The sequence below is a fragment of the Phaseolus vulgaris genome, chromosome 2 (genome assembly GCF_000499845.2).
Source record: "Phaseolus vulgaris cultivar G19833 chromosome 2, P. vulgaris v2.0, whole genome shotgun sequence".
Lineage (NCBI taxonomy): Eukaryota > Viridiplantae > Streptophyta > Magnoliopsida > Fabales > Fabaceae > Phaseolus > Phaseolus vulgaris.
Genome location: NC_023758.2, coordinates 43,246,966 through 43,261,600, shown reverse-complemented (window position 1 = coordinate 43,261,600; position 14,635 = coordinate 43,246,966). Strand labels below are relative to the sequence as shown.

Here is a 14,635-nt window from a genome sequence, read left to right as displayed (position 1 = left end):
ATCATGTTACGAATTACATAATATCAAACCATTTTTTATACTACAAAATCAAATTTCAACAACAATCCCATATTGCTTTGCTTTTTTGCTAACATCATTTACAACTTTCTTATGCAAATATGAAAAAGTCTTTCTAAATTTGAGGCATTGTTGAATAAGTTTTTTCATTTCAAATTTTTTATGTTTTTTCTGAGTACACATCAAAGCCAATTGACAATCATATAATGTTAAAAAATATGTAATGACAACAAGGATATCATATAATAAGTTAAGATGATTATAGATGTTTGATAATGTCAACTTATTCATAATTTTTAAAATACTGTTATTGATGCATTTTTCATATTATCTATTTATATTACAACTAAATATATAATTATTCAAAAATATACAAGTAAAGTAAATGTTAGAAAACGAGAAAATTTTCTTTGATTTTTTCAAAGAAAACGACAAATGTCAAACCTTAACTTCAAGCTTTTCCGTTTTTTATGGAGTCCAGAACTAAACCCAACCTCGACCATGGTTACTTTTGTAATTTTTTCAAACCCATCGTAATTTTTTAATGATTTAAATAAGAAACAGTGCGAAAAGTCTTTTTAAAAATTTTCTTAGGTAAGTGATGCTTTGTGAACAAAAATAGAGAGACAAAAAGATCATTTTAACTTTTTCCTAAACAATATTTACGCAAAGAAAAAATGATAAAACGGAAAAAACGGAGTTAAATATCATGAAAAAGAAGAAAATTAGTAGAAAATTATAACAGTGTAGTGGAAAGAAAGGTAAGAAAAACATTTCTGTTGAATTGGTTGCAGAACTGACAGCAAGAGCAAGATACGGGCCCTGAAGGCCCAGATAGATATCGATATCCGCAAACGGAAATAAGGCGCGAAGCCCAGAGAGAGGTGTTGCGTGCTGTGTAGTGGTGCCGTTCGTTCACGAAACTTTACCAGAAGCTAAGGCCAGTCACCGCCACCTCCACCTCCGCCACCACCACCGTACCACCGGAATCCGATTCGACTCGATCCGATCCGATCCATCGAGTGTTCCATCGGAGAGAGAGAGAGATGTGGGTGTTTTACATGATCTCTCTGCCCCTCACAGCGGGGATGGTGCTTTTCACGCTGAGGTACTACGCAGCTCCACGTGTCCCTAGTTACGTGCTTTTCACCGTTGGATACACTTGGCTCTCTTCCCTCTCCATCATCGTCCTCGTCCCCGCTGATATCTGGACGGTACTTCCTAACCATTCCAATTCCATTTCATTGGGAAATTTGAAAGATCGTAGGAAGAATTCAAACGAATAGCATTTTAGGAATTTCATTATGAACTTCATATTAATGATTAGGAGGTTTTGGAATTTAAGTTTGATGCATTGTCAGTGTAGAGAAGTTGTACTATCTTTTAGTTGTTTTTTATATATAGAGTTTTTGTTTTGTGACATTTTCACTTCGCGAAACATGTTTATGCTAATCCTTCCCCCACGGTGGATTTGCGTTGAATGCCGCTCTATGGCTTCTCAAACATAGCCTGAACGTAGTCTTACTCTTTGAATGAGGTGCAAAGCAAGATTAGAATGGGTTTAGCGGAAGGGGCTAGTGCCCCGTTACATGGCAAACCAAGGTGGGGGAGGTTTCCAAATTTATTGTCCGACTATGGCTTGAACATGATTTCCTCTGAACTTCGTGGGAAACCAAAAAATTCAACTTGAGGACATATTCATTATATATTATCTTTATAGGGTAATTTTGTATCTCAAATGGGCATGAGCACGTGAGGGGGTGGAGCGAATTCCAGCAAGTAGATGAACCCACAAACTCTGACGCCCAAGTGAGTGAGAATAAACGTAGGAGGTGTGTGAAGTGAGTCATGAAAAAAATTACCTAAAGGCATGTGAGGCCTTGTATAGTGGTATAGTGATGGGGAAAACGGTTAGGTAGTTATTTCAATCCATTGGCCGCACCTTGAGGCCTAAAATGGATCCGCAAGAGGGGTATGAAATGTTTCTTTAGGACTTTATGAATGTTTCTTAAATAGTTTTGTAAGGGAACTAATTAATACTTAACAACACCCCGTACATTTTTTTGCACGGGGCTAAATTTAATAGCATCCTCTTTGATTTATGATTGAGGGACATGTGCTTTATATCATATATGATCTTTATGAAGATATTTCATGAACAATAGAAATCGTATATTGGCAAATAACAGTGGATTGCTGCCTTTCTTGAGTTCTTCGTATTGCTAATTGGCAATGATGTTTGTCTTGCTTCTTTTTATGTTCATATCAAAAGTGTTGTTTGTTTTCTAGAGTGTTTTTTAGTACATTTGTAAGCATTTCTGTCATATTGAGTAGTGCACCCTTTTTTCTATATACTTTTTGTTCCTTTCAATTTGGGAAAAGAAATAGAATGTTAGGGTGCGCATTCACATACTTATCTACTGATAGTTTGGTAATTGTATAAAACCGATTTTCTGAGGCCTTTCCTTGCTATAGTTTCTTTTTCTTTTCTGGATTGAAAAAGAGAGATCCCTTTGTCTACCTGCAAGAGAGGCCCTATGATGTAATCCAAGGTGTGCCTTGGATGAAATGAGATGAAGATGCAGCAGAAGGAGAGTGAATTGCACTGTGAATGGAGGAGTTTCGGTGAAGATATGAAGTGAATCAGGTGCTTGAAGTAGAAAGAGGTTGAGCCAACTTTCTAGGGTTCACTAGGCCTTTTAGGCTCTCTAGCAAAGGAAGATTTGGGAGAGAATGAAGTCTGAAATTCAGTTTACTCATTCACATAATATCAAATCTGAATACAAGAGTGAAGAAGACACCTGTTTATAGACTCCCATGGGTGAAGGTAGCTTAAGGTTTAAGCTACCTTTTTTTTTTATCCTTAACCTTGGTTAGTCTAGCTAACCTAGGGTGAACTTTTGGGAACTTCTCTTAGTGTGTGCCGTGTTCTTCTTCTCAATTGAGCTCTAGAAACCCTTGCTTGCATGTCAAGTGATGGTTTCTAGAGTGCACATGATTTATTTCAACCTACTCTAGAAAATGGTCCAGAAATACAAGATCTGAAATAGCTATTCTACTTTTTACAGTTTTTATACAGACTAAGACAGATATTTATTCCCACATAGATTCCAAAAAGACAACTCAGTCCCTCAAAGGATGAAAGGGAAAACATTGTTTTTAAAAGTTCGAGTATTTCCATTTACAATCACTTTAAAGAGTTACAATGCCGAAGAATTTTACTATCACTCTGGCAAAACCTCTAAAATGAGTAAACACGATCCAATACAGGACTGTGCACAAACCCAATGCTCCTCAAAAAGCCAAAAGTCAATTGTTCATGCACAAAGGAATTTCAGTGGTTGTGGGTCTCAAAACTCCAGAAACATATAACTTAAACATAGAAGTAACCTCGTGATGCATTCCCACGGTGAATTATTTGTTTATTACCACTATCCAAACAAAAGTCTTCTCCACCTTGCTATCAAGTTAAACTTACAAAGGGACTTTTGAAACTAGATTTCATTTGATCTGTAACTTTGTGAAAGATTTTGGCCTTGTTTGATTCTAGTGGTCAAAGCTATTTTCCGTTTTTAAAAACAAAAGAACAAAAGAAACATGTTTGTATTATTATTTTCTGCATGTGTTTTGCAAATTATTTCCAAATTACTGAAATTGAGAAACAAAAATAGCTTAGAATTGTTTTTTTATACTTTTACTTTTAAGTCTGATGGTATTCTTGTAATAAGTAAAGCACTATTTTAATCTCATACAGTGTGCCTTGTTTTGTTGTTTTTAAAAACTGCATCGCAAACAAGTTTTGAAAGTAAAACACTAGAATTATTTCAAACAAGCCCTTATTCATTTGGCTCTGAATAGGCTGACTTTGTGATAATAGTGTAAAGACAACAACTTTTGATTTCAGACAAAACTATTGTGCTACCCCCTATGTTTTGGACAAGGTAGATTTATGACGTCTATTTGCATCTAAGCTTGTCATTGTTTTTTCCCTTTTTCTACTTCAATTAGACATTTCTGGCATTTAAATTGTTAAATGCTGAATAGTGTTGTGGATCATTGAAGAAATATATGTGCAATTATTTCATTTGTATATTGAGTTTTTTTTTTTACACCTACAGACAATATCTTCCTACCATGAGAATGGGGGCATTTCTTTCTTCTGGAGCTGGTCATACTGGAGTACCTTTTTGCTTACATGGTACGCATCTTGTAAAAGTTTTTACCATTATTTGAGAAAAGCCAATCTTTAGCTCCATGTATTGGATGATGGTTCAAGACTTTCTTGAACTCCTTTTGATTGTCTGGTCATATTTATTTTTGTCTCTGTTTTCTTGACAATAAAACATTCTCCAGTCACCTTATTTGAATTAATAAACTATGAACTTTGTAATGTGGTATAGAATTTAGGCGGGAAAGATGAAAGAAACACAAAGGCAGAGAAAGAAAAGGGAAGACGGAATAAAATAGAATAGGGAGGTTTCAGGGAGAGAGTAGAGAGATAAAAGAATATGTGTACTGCATATGATATGATGTAGAATGAGATTAAGTTGAAATAACTATTACATGTGAGCATGAATGTTGCTTATTGAAATGTGACATTTTTTTGCTGTGAAACAAACTGAGGCTTTGTGCCAACTTTGGAAGTAGTAATGACTGACAACACATGAATAGTTATTATGAGTGTATGTTAAACTTAGATTTTGTGTATTGCTATTATGCCATTTGCTTTGTCTTCTCACATGCTTTCTTGCATAATAAGTATTACAAGTATTTGAATATAAAATCAAATCAGAAAGGCAATTTGCTCATGTTTTTGTGTCATTTTATCATGATCAGGGTTGTGGTGCCCCTTATCCAGGGTTTTGAAGATGCTGGGGACTTCACTGTATCAGAAAGATTGAAGACTAGTTTACATGTTAACTTGATCTTTTATGTAATTGTGGGATCCATTGGCGTTTTTGGAATTATTCTTCTCATAATGATGCGTCGGCAGTGGTTGGTTCTTAACCTCTTAATCTTAGTTATTTTGAAATATATATTGTTGAATGCAATAGGTTCTAAGATATTGCTTCCTTGATTTTTCTAATTATTTTTTTTCCTGATAAAGATTCCAATTCCACTTATGAGTTCTGTTGTTTCCTCACATCCATAAAAAAAAGGCAATATTTGGCTGTATTTCTTGTCATGACTGATGTCCGCCACAAGGTTTCCCAAATACTATTTCTTCTGCCTTTTGTAATTGTGAATAATGATGATTTAAGCTAAACCACTTTTTATGAGACATAATGCACTACGTTATCTGTTAAAGACATGCAGTAACAAGTCACATTTTTATCCAACGTATATAGTTTTTTTTTTGAAATTTTTGCATTTACTCCTAGAGATCACATTTCCGCTCTGAGAAACTTAAATGCTATGGCAATGGGCTCAGTGTTTCAACTTTCAACATATAATAGAAAGCAGGACATTTTGGGAATCATGGATTTGCTAAACTTACATATATGCCACCACCAAAGCACTGAATTGGTAGTTTGTATGTTTTTCATTGCATGGATACACAACTGCCTACCTTCTGTGCAACTACTTTATATTTTTCTACATGATAGTTGTGATTGCCTAATTAACCTTTTTCACTTCTACGCACATGTTTATGCTTCTTGGTTTCAACTGAAGTCCCACTTTGTTTCTTTAATTCTCATTAAAACAGGAGTGGAGGTCTTTTGGGATTAGCCATGGCTTGCTCAAATACTTTTGGACTTGTTACTGGCGCATTTCTTCTTGGCTTTGGTTTAAGTGAAATTCCCAAAGGCATTTGGAAAAATGCTGATTGGACAATCCGACAGAAAGTTCTTTCCCACAAAATTGCTAAAATGGCTGTTAAGCTTGATGATGCTCACCAAGAACTTTCAAATGCTATAGTTGTAAGTAGTCTGCATGAGGCAGTGAAATTTTCTTTTGTAGTTTTAAATTTTTATCTCTTACATTATCACAATTTGCCAGGCAAACTTGAAATTTTTGTTGATTTCTTACAAGCAAAATAATAACTTATTATTCTTGATTGTGACTAATGATCTTTTGATGACCCCAATTCTAGTTGATTTAATTTGAACTTCTGGATTTACTGGATATATAGTCATTGTTAAACTATTAAGCAATGAAAGGGTCATTATTAAGGAAATTTGGAATCATGGAAACTGAACTAATTTGGCATATGATACCTTGGTTCTTCCTTTTTTTTGGTAAGATGTTGTCCCTTACCAAGCAATAGCAACAAACATAAGCCTTAACCCACTTAGTGAGGCAGGTTACATGAATCACACAACATCATTTGACTCAAATAGAAATCAAATCTTTAGAGATATTATTCACGAAATCCCTCATAACAACTTCTGGACGTTCTTGGTCTCTCCTTTTTTGTAGGACTAAAACTTGCAATCTACTCTCTCTTCATTGGTTCCAATATCCTTTTTTACGTGCCTAAATTACTAATTTAGCCTAGTTGAGAAATAAGTAAAGTCTAACCAATGATTGATTCTGCTAAGGGTCAAACTCAGCTAGTGTTCAAATGATTCAACCTTGGTTTCAACACATTAACCATTTGTGCCCAACTTATGACGGATATTGCACCACAAACCTATGGTGCAACCCCACTCTTCCTTAGAAAGGAAAAAGTCTCGGTTCAGTGCAACTTGACCTAGTAGATCTTTTAGCCGCCTAATAGATTTAAAAAACATGGGTTGGTCACCCAATCTAACACAAACCCAACCCAAAATTAAATAAAACCTAAGCTAACCTTCTTGAACCAGATATAACCTGAAAAGGTAAACCTATTCAACTATCATAGTTGATGCAGTCAGCCACTGATGATGTTGCCACCGCCTACAACCTGTTCCTCTGTCGTTTCCTGCAACCTTTTCAATTGCCATCAACCCACTGCAACACTGCCATTGAACCATTGCAACGCCACCGCCTGTCTCCCTTCTCCCAACTTACTCACCTAGCCCAAATCGCAAGGTTCTCATTTTTTTTCCTATTACCTCATTGGTTCTGTTCTGCTCTTATTCTCCCCTCCCTCTTTTTTCCCTTCTTTTCTACTCGATCCTCAATCTCTATAAAATTGAAACCCCTAAATATATATTTTCCAGCCATTTCAATGGCAGCTAAGCAAGTTAGTTCAACTTGGTTGTGTTTTGCTTTGAATTTATTTTAATTTTAATTTCTAGACTTGCTATTATTATTAATTGTACAATTGTTTTCATTATTTTTGCATTGTAAAATTATATTTTTTTCATTTATTTATTTATATGGATATATTGTATTTTTTTTTCTGCAATGCTTCTCCAATTCAATAATTCGTTATGACTTCCAATATATTTTTGTAAAAGATTTTTGGGTTGCTGATATTTTCCATATCCAATATCCATAGCACCACTCTAATCATGTGAACATGGTATGTGTGTGTTCTTTCTCATTAAGCAAGAGTAACCTTGATTTTAACAATGAGGTTTATTTCTACAGATTGCTCAAGCCACATCCAACCAAATGTCCAAGCGTGATCCTCTGAGACCTTACATGAATGTAATCGATGATATGCTAATTCAAATGGTATTGAACTTAGATTTCTTGATTAAATATTTTGAGTACACAAACTAGATATTTGTTTGGATATAACCTACAATATTCCAGTCTAGGGAAGATCCATCCTTCAAACCACAAGGTGGCCAATTAGGGGAAAGTGATATGGATTATGACACCGATGAGAAGTCAATGGCAACACTTAGGCGTCATCTTCGAGGAGCAACTGAGGAATACTACAGATATAAAAGGTAAGCAAATCATCAACTCAGTCTTTTAAGTGGGTTTATTGTTCTTGAATCTTCTATCATCCTTACTAAGAGATTTTCGCATATTGAGATATTTTATGTATATGATCCATGCTAGGTTTGATGGATAATTAATTATTTTTGTTCATTGGCATTGTCTACTACTTTCACCAAAGTCTATTGACTAGGTATATATTACAACTTGATTATTTGGTTTATATCTCACTTTTGCATTCTTGTAGTGAGTATATAACTTACGTGTTAGAAGCCCTTGAATTGGAAGACACGATAAAGAATTATGATCGACGCAACTCATCTGGATGGTTTGTTTTCTATCATTTTTTTTTTCTGTTTTTCTTTGCCCCCTTGCAATATCCTTCTACAGTGAATATATTAAAGGTTTTTCCAGCTCACCTTACTCAATTGTTATGCTCTCATTACAGGAAATATATTTCAAGCTTCAAAGCTGCTCGGACTGGCAAGTTTGGGTCTTTGTGTGACGCTTTAGGTGAATAAAGAATATTAACTTATTTTTTCTTAAGTAAATATACTTTTCCCATGCAACTAGAAACATATTTATTTGTTTTAACTAGCAATACTGTGTCTATTTTAGAATTTGGACTTAAGACCTAATTTAGCCTTATAAAGGGAAGATTATACAAGTTTTCGTAGTAATATTTAGGCCTTATCTCTAGTCTATGTAATATCTTAAACCCTAAGAGTTGATGTTTTGATGGTTGTACACTATGATGCACTTAGCCTTTTTGGTCAACTCTGTCATAGTGGCCCTTTCATGACATTGGTAAGTAACTATTAGGACACCATCAAGGAGACTTTTCAACACACCGGTCACTCCCACGACAATGAGTTTTTAACATGATATTGTAGATGACCAAACAATAGATCTAGGTTCCACTATGATGCTTCACTTAGACTTTCTAGACAACTCTGTCATAAGTGGCCCTTCCAAGACATATATGTAACTTTGTTAAGACACCATCAAGGAGACTTTCAAACACACCCCTTCATTCCCAAGGCTATTAGCTTGGAGCTTGACATTGTGGATGACCTAACTATAGATGTAGATTCTAGGATAAGTTCTGGTATGATATTATAATTTGGGCTGTGTTTAACTCGATCTTACAAAACCTAGCTTGTAAGGTAAGGATTGACTACTATTTAGGTCTTATCTCTGGTCAATTCGAGATGTCCCGATTGCTACGTACTTTGATGATTCCCTCAACCTCTCTATTTAATTCCTCCATTTATAGCCGATTCCAAGACATTGAGAACCTCATTCCTTCATATATAGCCCATTCCAAGACATTGAGAACCTAATTCCTTCATATATAGCCCATTCCAAGACATTGAGAATCAACTTTGAGAGGTCGCAATTAAGGCAGACCAGGACTAGCTCTATCGGGACAACTTTCCGACCTATCGTTCCACAAGTTACATAGACATGTTACCCTTTCTGTCTATGAAGATATCAATAAAAATAATGCAACATATATGGCTTAACTGACCTGTTACTTCCTGCATAATAAACATTTTTATGTAACTGTTTTTGCAGTGTATGTTTCAATGTAGAGTATTTGGGGGAAATTGTATGTAACTAAACAAGTACTAATTACAGAGGTAGCAGTGATTAAATGCTGTCCTAACTATAGATGGCTAATATTCTTATGTTCCGAATATGTTAATGGATTTAGATTGATATTTTAACCCTACTTTACTTTACTTATTAAGTGCTCATTTTGTTAAAAGTAAAGACAAACAGAGAAACTTAAGATTTGAAACAAGTTAGTGCAACTCAATCAAATATTACTCTTATTGGCAGTGTTCTTGGTTTATAGCTGTTGAAAATCTTTGGCTCACAAATACTTGAAGAACTCTTTGGCATTCTCACCCAACATGCTCAATTCCCTTTACTAGTACCTAGGACTCACCACAAGCTCCCAAAATTTCAAGGTAGCAAGACAACTAAACTCTCTTCGGACAGATGACAGCACCCATGGTTTAACCTGATCTGTGCTGAAGCATCATTCGTCACATCTCCGCCGCACCTTTAACTTCACCTACACGTTGCCATTATCTTGGTCATTGAGCATCCCTTTTACCCATTGAGTGGAATACAGCACCTCAGTCTTATACCAAACTGGCCATCATATGCATTATAGAGTCACCCCATTCTTATCCCTGAAACTCCCTCAGTCACACTCTGGCCTACCTCTTCAGCATGGCCGCCCCTGAACAAACAGCATTTCATTTGAATCTTTGTCATGCATCAAATCCAAGAAAAGGTAGAAAAAATACCTTTAGCTGTTGAATAGAAATTGATAAATCACCAGGGAAAGCAAACAATTATAAATATAATTGATTCAAGAAACAAAGGGAAAACGTGGAAAATGATAGAAATTGTAGTTCTGTTGGAACCGAATGCAGCTGAAAGATGAGTACATGTCGGTAACACTTTGATACCTAATTTAAACAAGTAAATTACACTCTTCTTCCCTATCTTTTTTTTCGAAAATCACCTGACACACCTCCTTAATGGAGAGACCTATAGAAAACCCTCATAATTGTTTGAAAAATATTATTTGTTTGTACTCCTATAAGGATGATTGCTGTAAACATTTAAAGAACAAGAGTTTTTCTGCAATCCGAAAAAACTGTAGTTAATTTACTCTTAGACATGATATTTGGGGGATAGTATAGGTCTTGTATACAGGCAATTGATTTTTTTACAAGTAGAGTGCATTAAGAACATGGGCTAATCAAGAACTAATGGGGCAAATTGAAAGCTATTAACAACAGTCATAATTATAGTTGGCTAGCATTTAGTATGTTCTAAATGTAGTAGTGAATTTAAACTGTTTTCTAACAGTACAGAATAATGGATTTGACTTCTCTAAAGTGTATTAAAGTGATATAGAACGAGTGGATCCACCTCTGATTTCAAGTGAGTTAATTTTACAAGATTTTATTTGAGATCAATGGTGGATACATGATTTCTTTCTCACTTTACAATTTCCCAATTTAGAAAAGCCAAATCGCTTACTTTTTATGCATATAGAGTAGAGTGAATTTGTAGTTATTATTTAATTATTTAATACAATTATGTATATTAAAGTCACTTAAAGCATTCAAGCTTGTTAATGGAGGTTTCTCTAGGTTTTGAAGGAACAGAGAATTTGAATCTAATGTTTGCAAACATGGTGGAAGTCTAATTTGATCACATAAAGAAATGCTGTCTTTGGCTTCAAAGATTCTTAAACTTCATTTTGATCTATATTTTCCTTTCTCAGTTAGCTTTCTTGCTGCATTAATGTTGCATCATGACATAACGTACTCCTTCCTTTTATGAATATGGAATATAATAGTTAGAGATATTTTGCATAGGCTTCTGAATAAATGTTTTTTCTTTGCAGAATTTTTCTGGCGATGCATTTTAAGAAAGCAAGTTCAGAAAGGCTTGGCTGTTATACTTGGTGTCATGTCCGTTACAATTCTTTTAGCAGAGGCTACTCTTCTACCTAGTCTTGATCTATCACTTTTCTCGATTCTTATAAAATCTGTTGGAACAGAGGAAGTGCTTGTGCAGGTAGATTAGGTTATTAAGAGATAAGTATTTACAGTAAAACGTGGACATCAAGATGCTTATAAGTATATTTGAAATCTTAATTTACCTTGTGAAAAGAAAGTTTGGATGAATATTTAGTTCTAGGATATTGGAAATCTTTAACAATTTAAAGTAAGGTGAACTCTCTCAGGTCTCATGAACTTCTCTGATCGAGTAACATGGCCTTGTTTGGTGCATATTGATCAACTGCACGTGTTTTTTTTGTCAGTTCCCTGCCTATCTTTTTTTAGCAAATTAAACTTGCTTTTTGGTTTGAGGTTGTAATTCAATCGCTGTGAAATTGCTACTGTCATCATATATAGCTAACAAAAGGTTTGAAATGAAATTCAATTTTGGAGTTGGGTTATACATGAAATTAAAACAAACTAACTCTTGTAATTTTTCAGTATGCATTTTTTCTTTCCTGAAATGCTTTATACCATATTTAAAATGAATACAGGCTGCCTTTTGAATCCCATTTCTTCAATTTCTTTCATAGGCGTTTGCATTTGTTCCTCTCATGTACATGTGCATCTGCACATACTACTCCTTGTTCAAAATTGGAACGTTGGTGTTTTACTCATTGACACCCCGACAGACCAGCTCAGTTAGCCTGCTTATGATATGCTCGTAAGATTTTATTCACTACCGTTACTGCTACTTATTCTGTTTCTTGAATTGCTGATTCTATCTTGCACATCATTATCTTCTGTCTCATTTCCAGTATGATTGCTCGTTATGCTCCTCCTATCTCATACAACTTTCTTAATCTTATTCGCCTTGGTTCTGACAAAACAACTATCTTTGAACAGGTAAGTCTTTTTCATGGTTTACATATTGATTTCTTGTTTAATATTTTCTTCTGAACTTATTTGCATATAGTATTGTTAAAAACTATCGGTTTAGTGTAAAGAAGTTGCAAGAGAGAATTAGCTATAAAGTTAATAACCTAATAATTCTAGTTAAAGAAGTAACATCCTCTGGTTGCTTTGTGATTAGATGAGTAATTTGATTCTAGAGACATTTTACAACAATTGAAAGTATCAAATCACCTCTCAGTTTTTAGTAATCCTGGAAATTGTGATTTTCATGGCTATACTGATTGAGGGCACGACATATTGTAACTAGAAAAAGGCATGACACTGAATCATTCCTTCATCAAGTTTACTGCCAAAAAACTGTTTTCTTTTTCACTTTTTGTTTATTTTGTTCTACTTGATACATGTACTTATTTTTGCAAGTGTCTGATGGTTTTGTTGTCTTTTATTTAGTCTCTACCTGCCTATATGTAAATGTTCACATTATGCCAAAAAATCATTGACACCTGCTTTATCAACATTTTTTGCTTTCTTTCCTTCCTATCAGTTCCTTTTGCTAATTTGGTGCATTACATGATTAATTGCAGAGAATGGGGAACATTGATAATGCAGTCCCTTTCTTTGGAGACAAGTTTAACAAAATCTATCCACTTATTATGGTTGTATACACCCTTTTGGTTGCAAGCAACTTCTTTGATAGGGTATTTGATTTTCTCGGGAGCTGGAAGAGATATGTTTTTGAAACTGAAGCTGAAGATATGGATGGTTTTGATCCATCCGGATTAATTATCTTACAGAAAGGTATGCCAGGGAAGAATTCTGTAGTTGTCATCAGTCAAAATATCAAATGATAAATCATGTCTAAATTAGTGAACCTTGAAGCAATGTGTGATTTGTGATAATTTCTTATACTGATTTTCACATAATCTGTAGAACGATCTTGGCTTGAACAAGGACGCAATGTAGGCGAGCAAGTTGTTCCATTAGTGAGGAATTTTAATGGAATTGATCTTGAATCTAACGACAATAGTACGGTATGTCAACACCCTACCAATAAGAAAATTGAAGCAATTTTCTCTCTATTTTATTCATTCATGCCACATTATCATGAATTTGATGGCTGCAAGATATGACATTTTTTACTCTTGTGGTCAAAGTTCAACACTTCACTCACATTATAGCTGTGGTATGGTCAGGTGAAAAATGATGTTGAAATGAAGGGAACCTCGGCTTTAGTTAATAAAGAAATAGATGGAAATCAGCCTAAAATTTTGAAGGAAGAGACAAGAAGACATAGCTCTAGCAGGGAAGCCATCAGCAGCAAGTATGCTGCTGTAAGACAGCAAAGTGGATTAGCATATAAAATGAAGGAAGAAGAGAAAAGTTTAGCATCTGCTAAGGTTTCCTTGGTTGATCACGACAATACTCGTAATGCTGCTGGAACTTCAGGCATGGCCTCAACATGGCAAACAATGAAAACAAGCTTTCAGAGTTTCAAGGCAAACATAGGGGGCAACAGGTTTGCACCTATTCGGCAAACACAGGAAGATAAGATCCCTAGTGTGTCCTCATCTGAGTCCCTTGATGATATATTTCAAAGACTGAAACAGCCTTCATTGCACCAAAATATTAACAATGATCAGGATAATTTGATGGGGCGCAATTCTGGCCCTGGAAGATGATATCCATTATTTGGGTGAGAAGTTGCAAATGTTCTATAATTGATCATGTAAAACCATATTATCATGTACAGTTTCTTGTTTCCTATGTAGTTTATACCCCAATTGCATGTTAAAGATAGATAGTTTACCATACAGGAACTCGTACTACTTAAAAATCAACCTCACATTAAATGTAGATGATCAGAGAAGGAATACTTCAAATTGAACCACTATACAGAGTTACAGATATTTGTTCTGTTTTTATTCATAATCTCATTTCACTCCCGCCACACCTCTATACAGCGTTTTAGATCTCAGGTTTCCCTTGTGTTTGTATACCTTGATTAACTTTTTTCTTCCTTTAAAAAATGACTAGTAGAATGCTTGTAGAGCAATGGGAACAGGGGGTGCTTGTGGAGGGAGGAAGTGAATATCAAACTCTAGGTAAATTCTTCCTGGACACATTTTTTCCTCCTGCACACCCATGCTTTTGAAGTACCAAAATTGCCTTTCTTTGTTGAGACTTTCTGAATTACAGGTTCGAGAATTTGACATTTGTGATCTTTTGCATTCTGTATTATATAATTTGAAATATAAATTTTGCATTTGGATGTTTTGTATTTTAGATTGGACAATTTAAAATAAAATTTAAATTCTAAATGAAAAAAAAATGATATTTGGAATGTGTTACTT

General features: G+C 34.7%; 1 protein-coding gene across 1 annotated transcript; it reads left to right on the top strand.

Annotated features, from left to right (window-relative positions):
- The first annotated feature begins 727 nt into the window (after positions 1-727).
- LOC137812372 (uncharacterized) lies at positions 728-14,206 on the top strand. Its single transcript, XM_068614318.1, has 14 exons — positions 728-1,232; positions 4,137-4,216; positions 4,855-5,013; positions 5,726-5,939; positions 7,537-7,623; positions 7,705-7,844; positions 8,084-8,164; positions 8,285-8,349; positions 11,273-11,445; positions 11,963-12,093; positions 12,188-12,275; positions 12,869-13,082; positions 13,215-13,315; positions 13,478-14,206. Exons 1-14 carry the CDS (start codon positions 1,065-1,067, stop codon positions 13,961-13,963), a joined length of 2,187 nt encoding a protein of 728 aa, XP_068470419.1. The 5' UTR covers positions 728-1,064; the 3' UTR covers positions 13,964-14,206.
- The last annotated feature ends 429 nt before the right edge of the window (positions 14,207-14,635 follow it).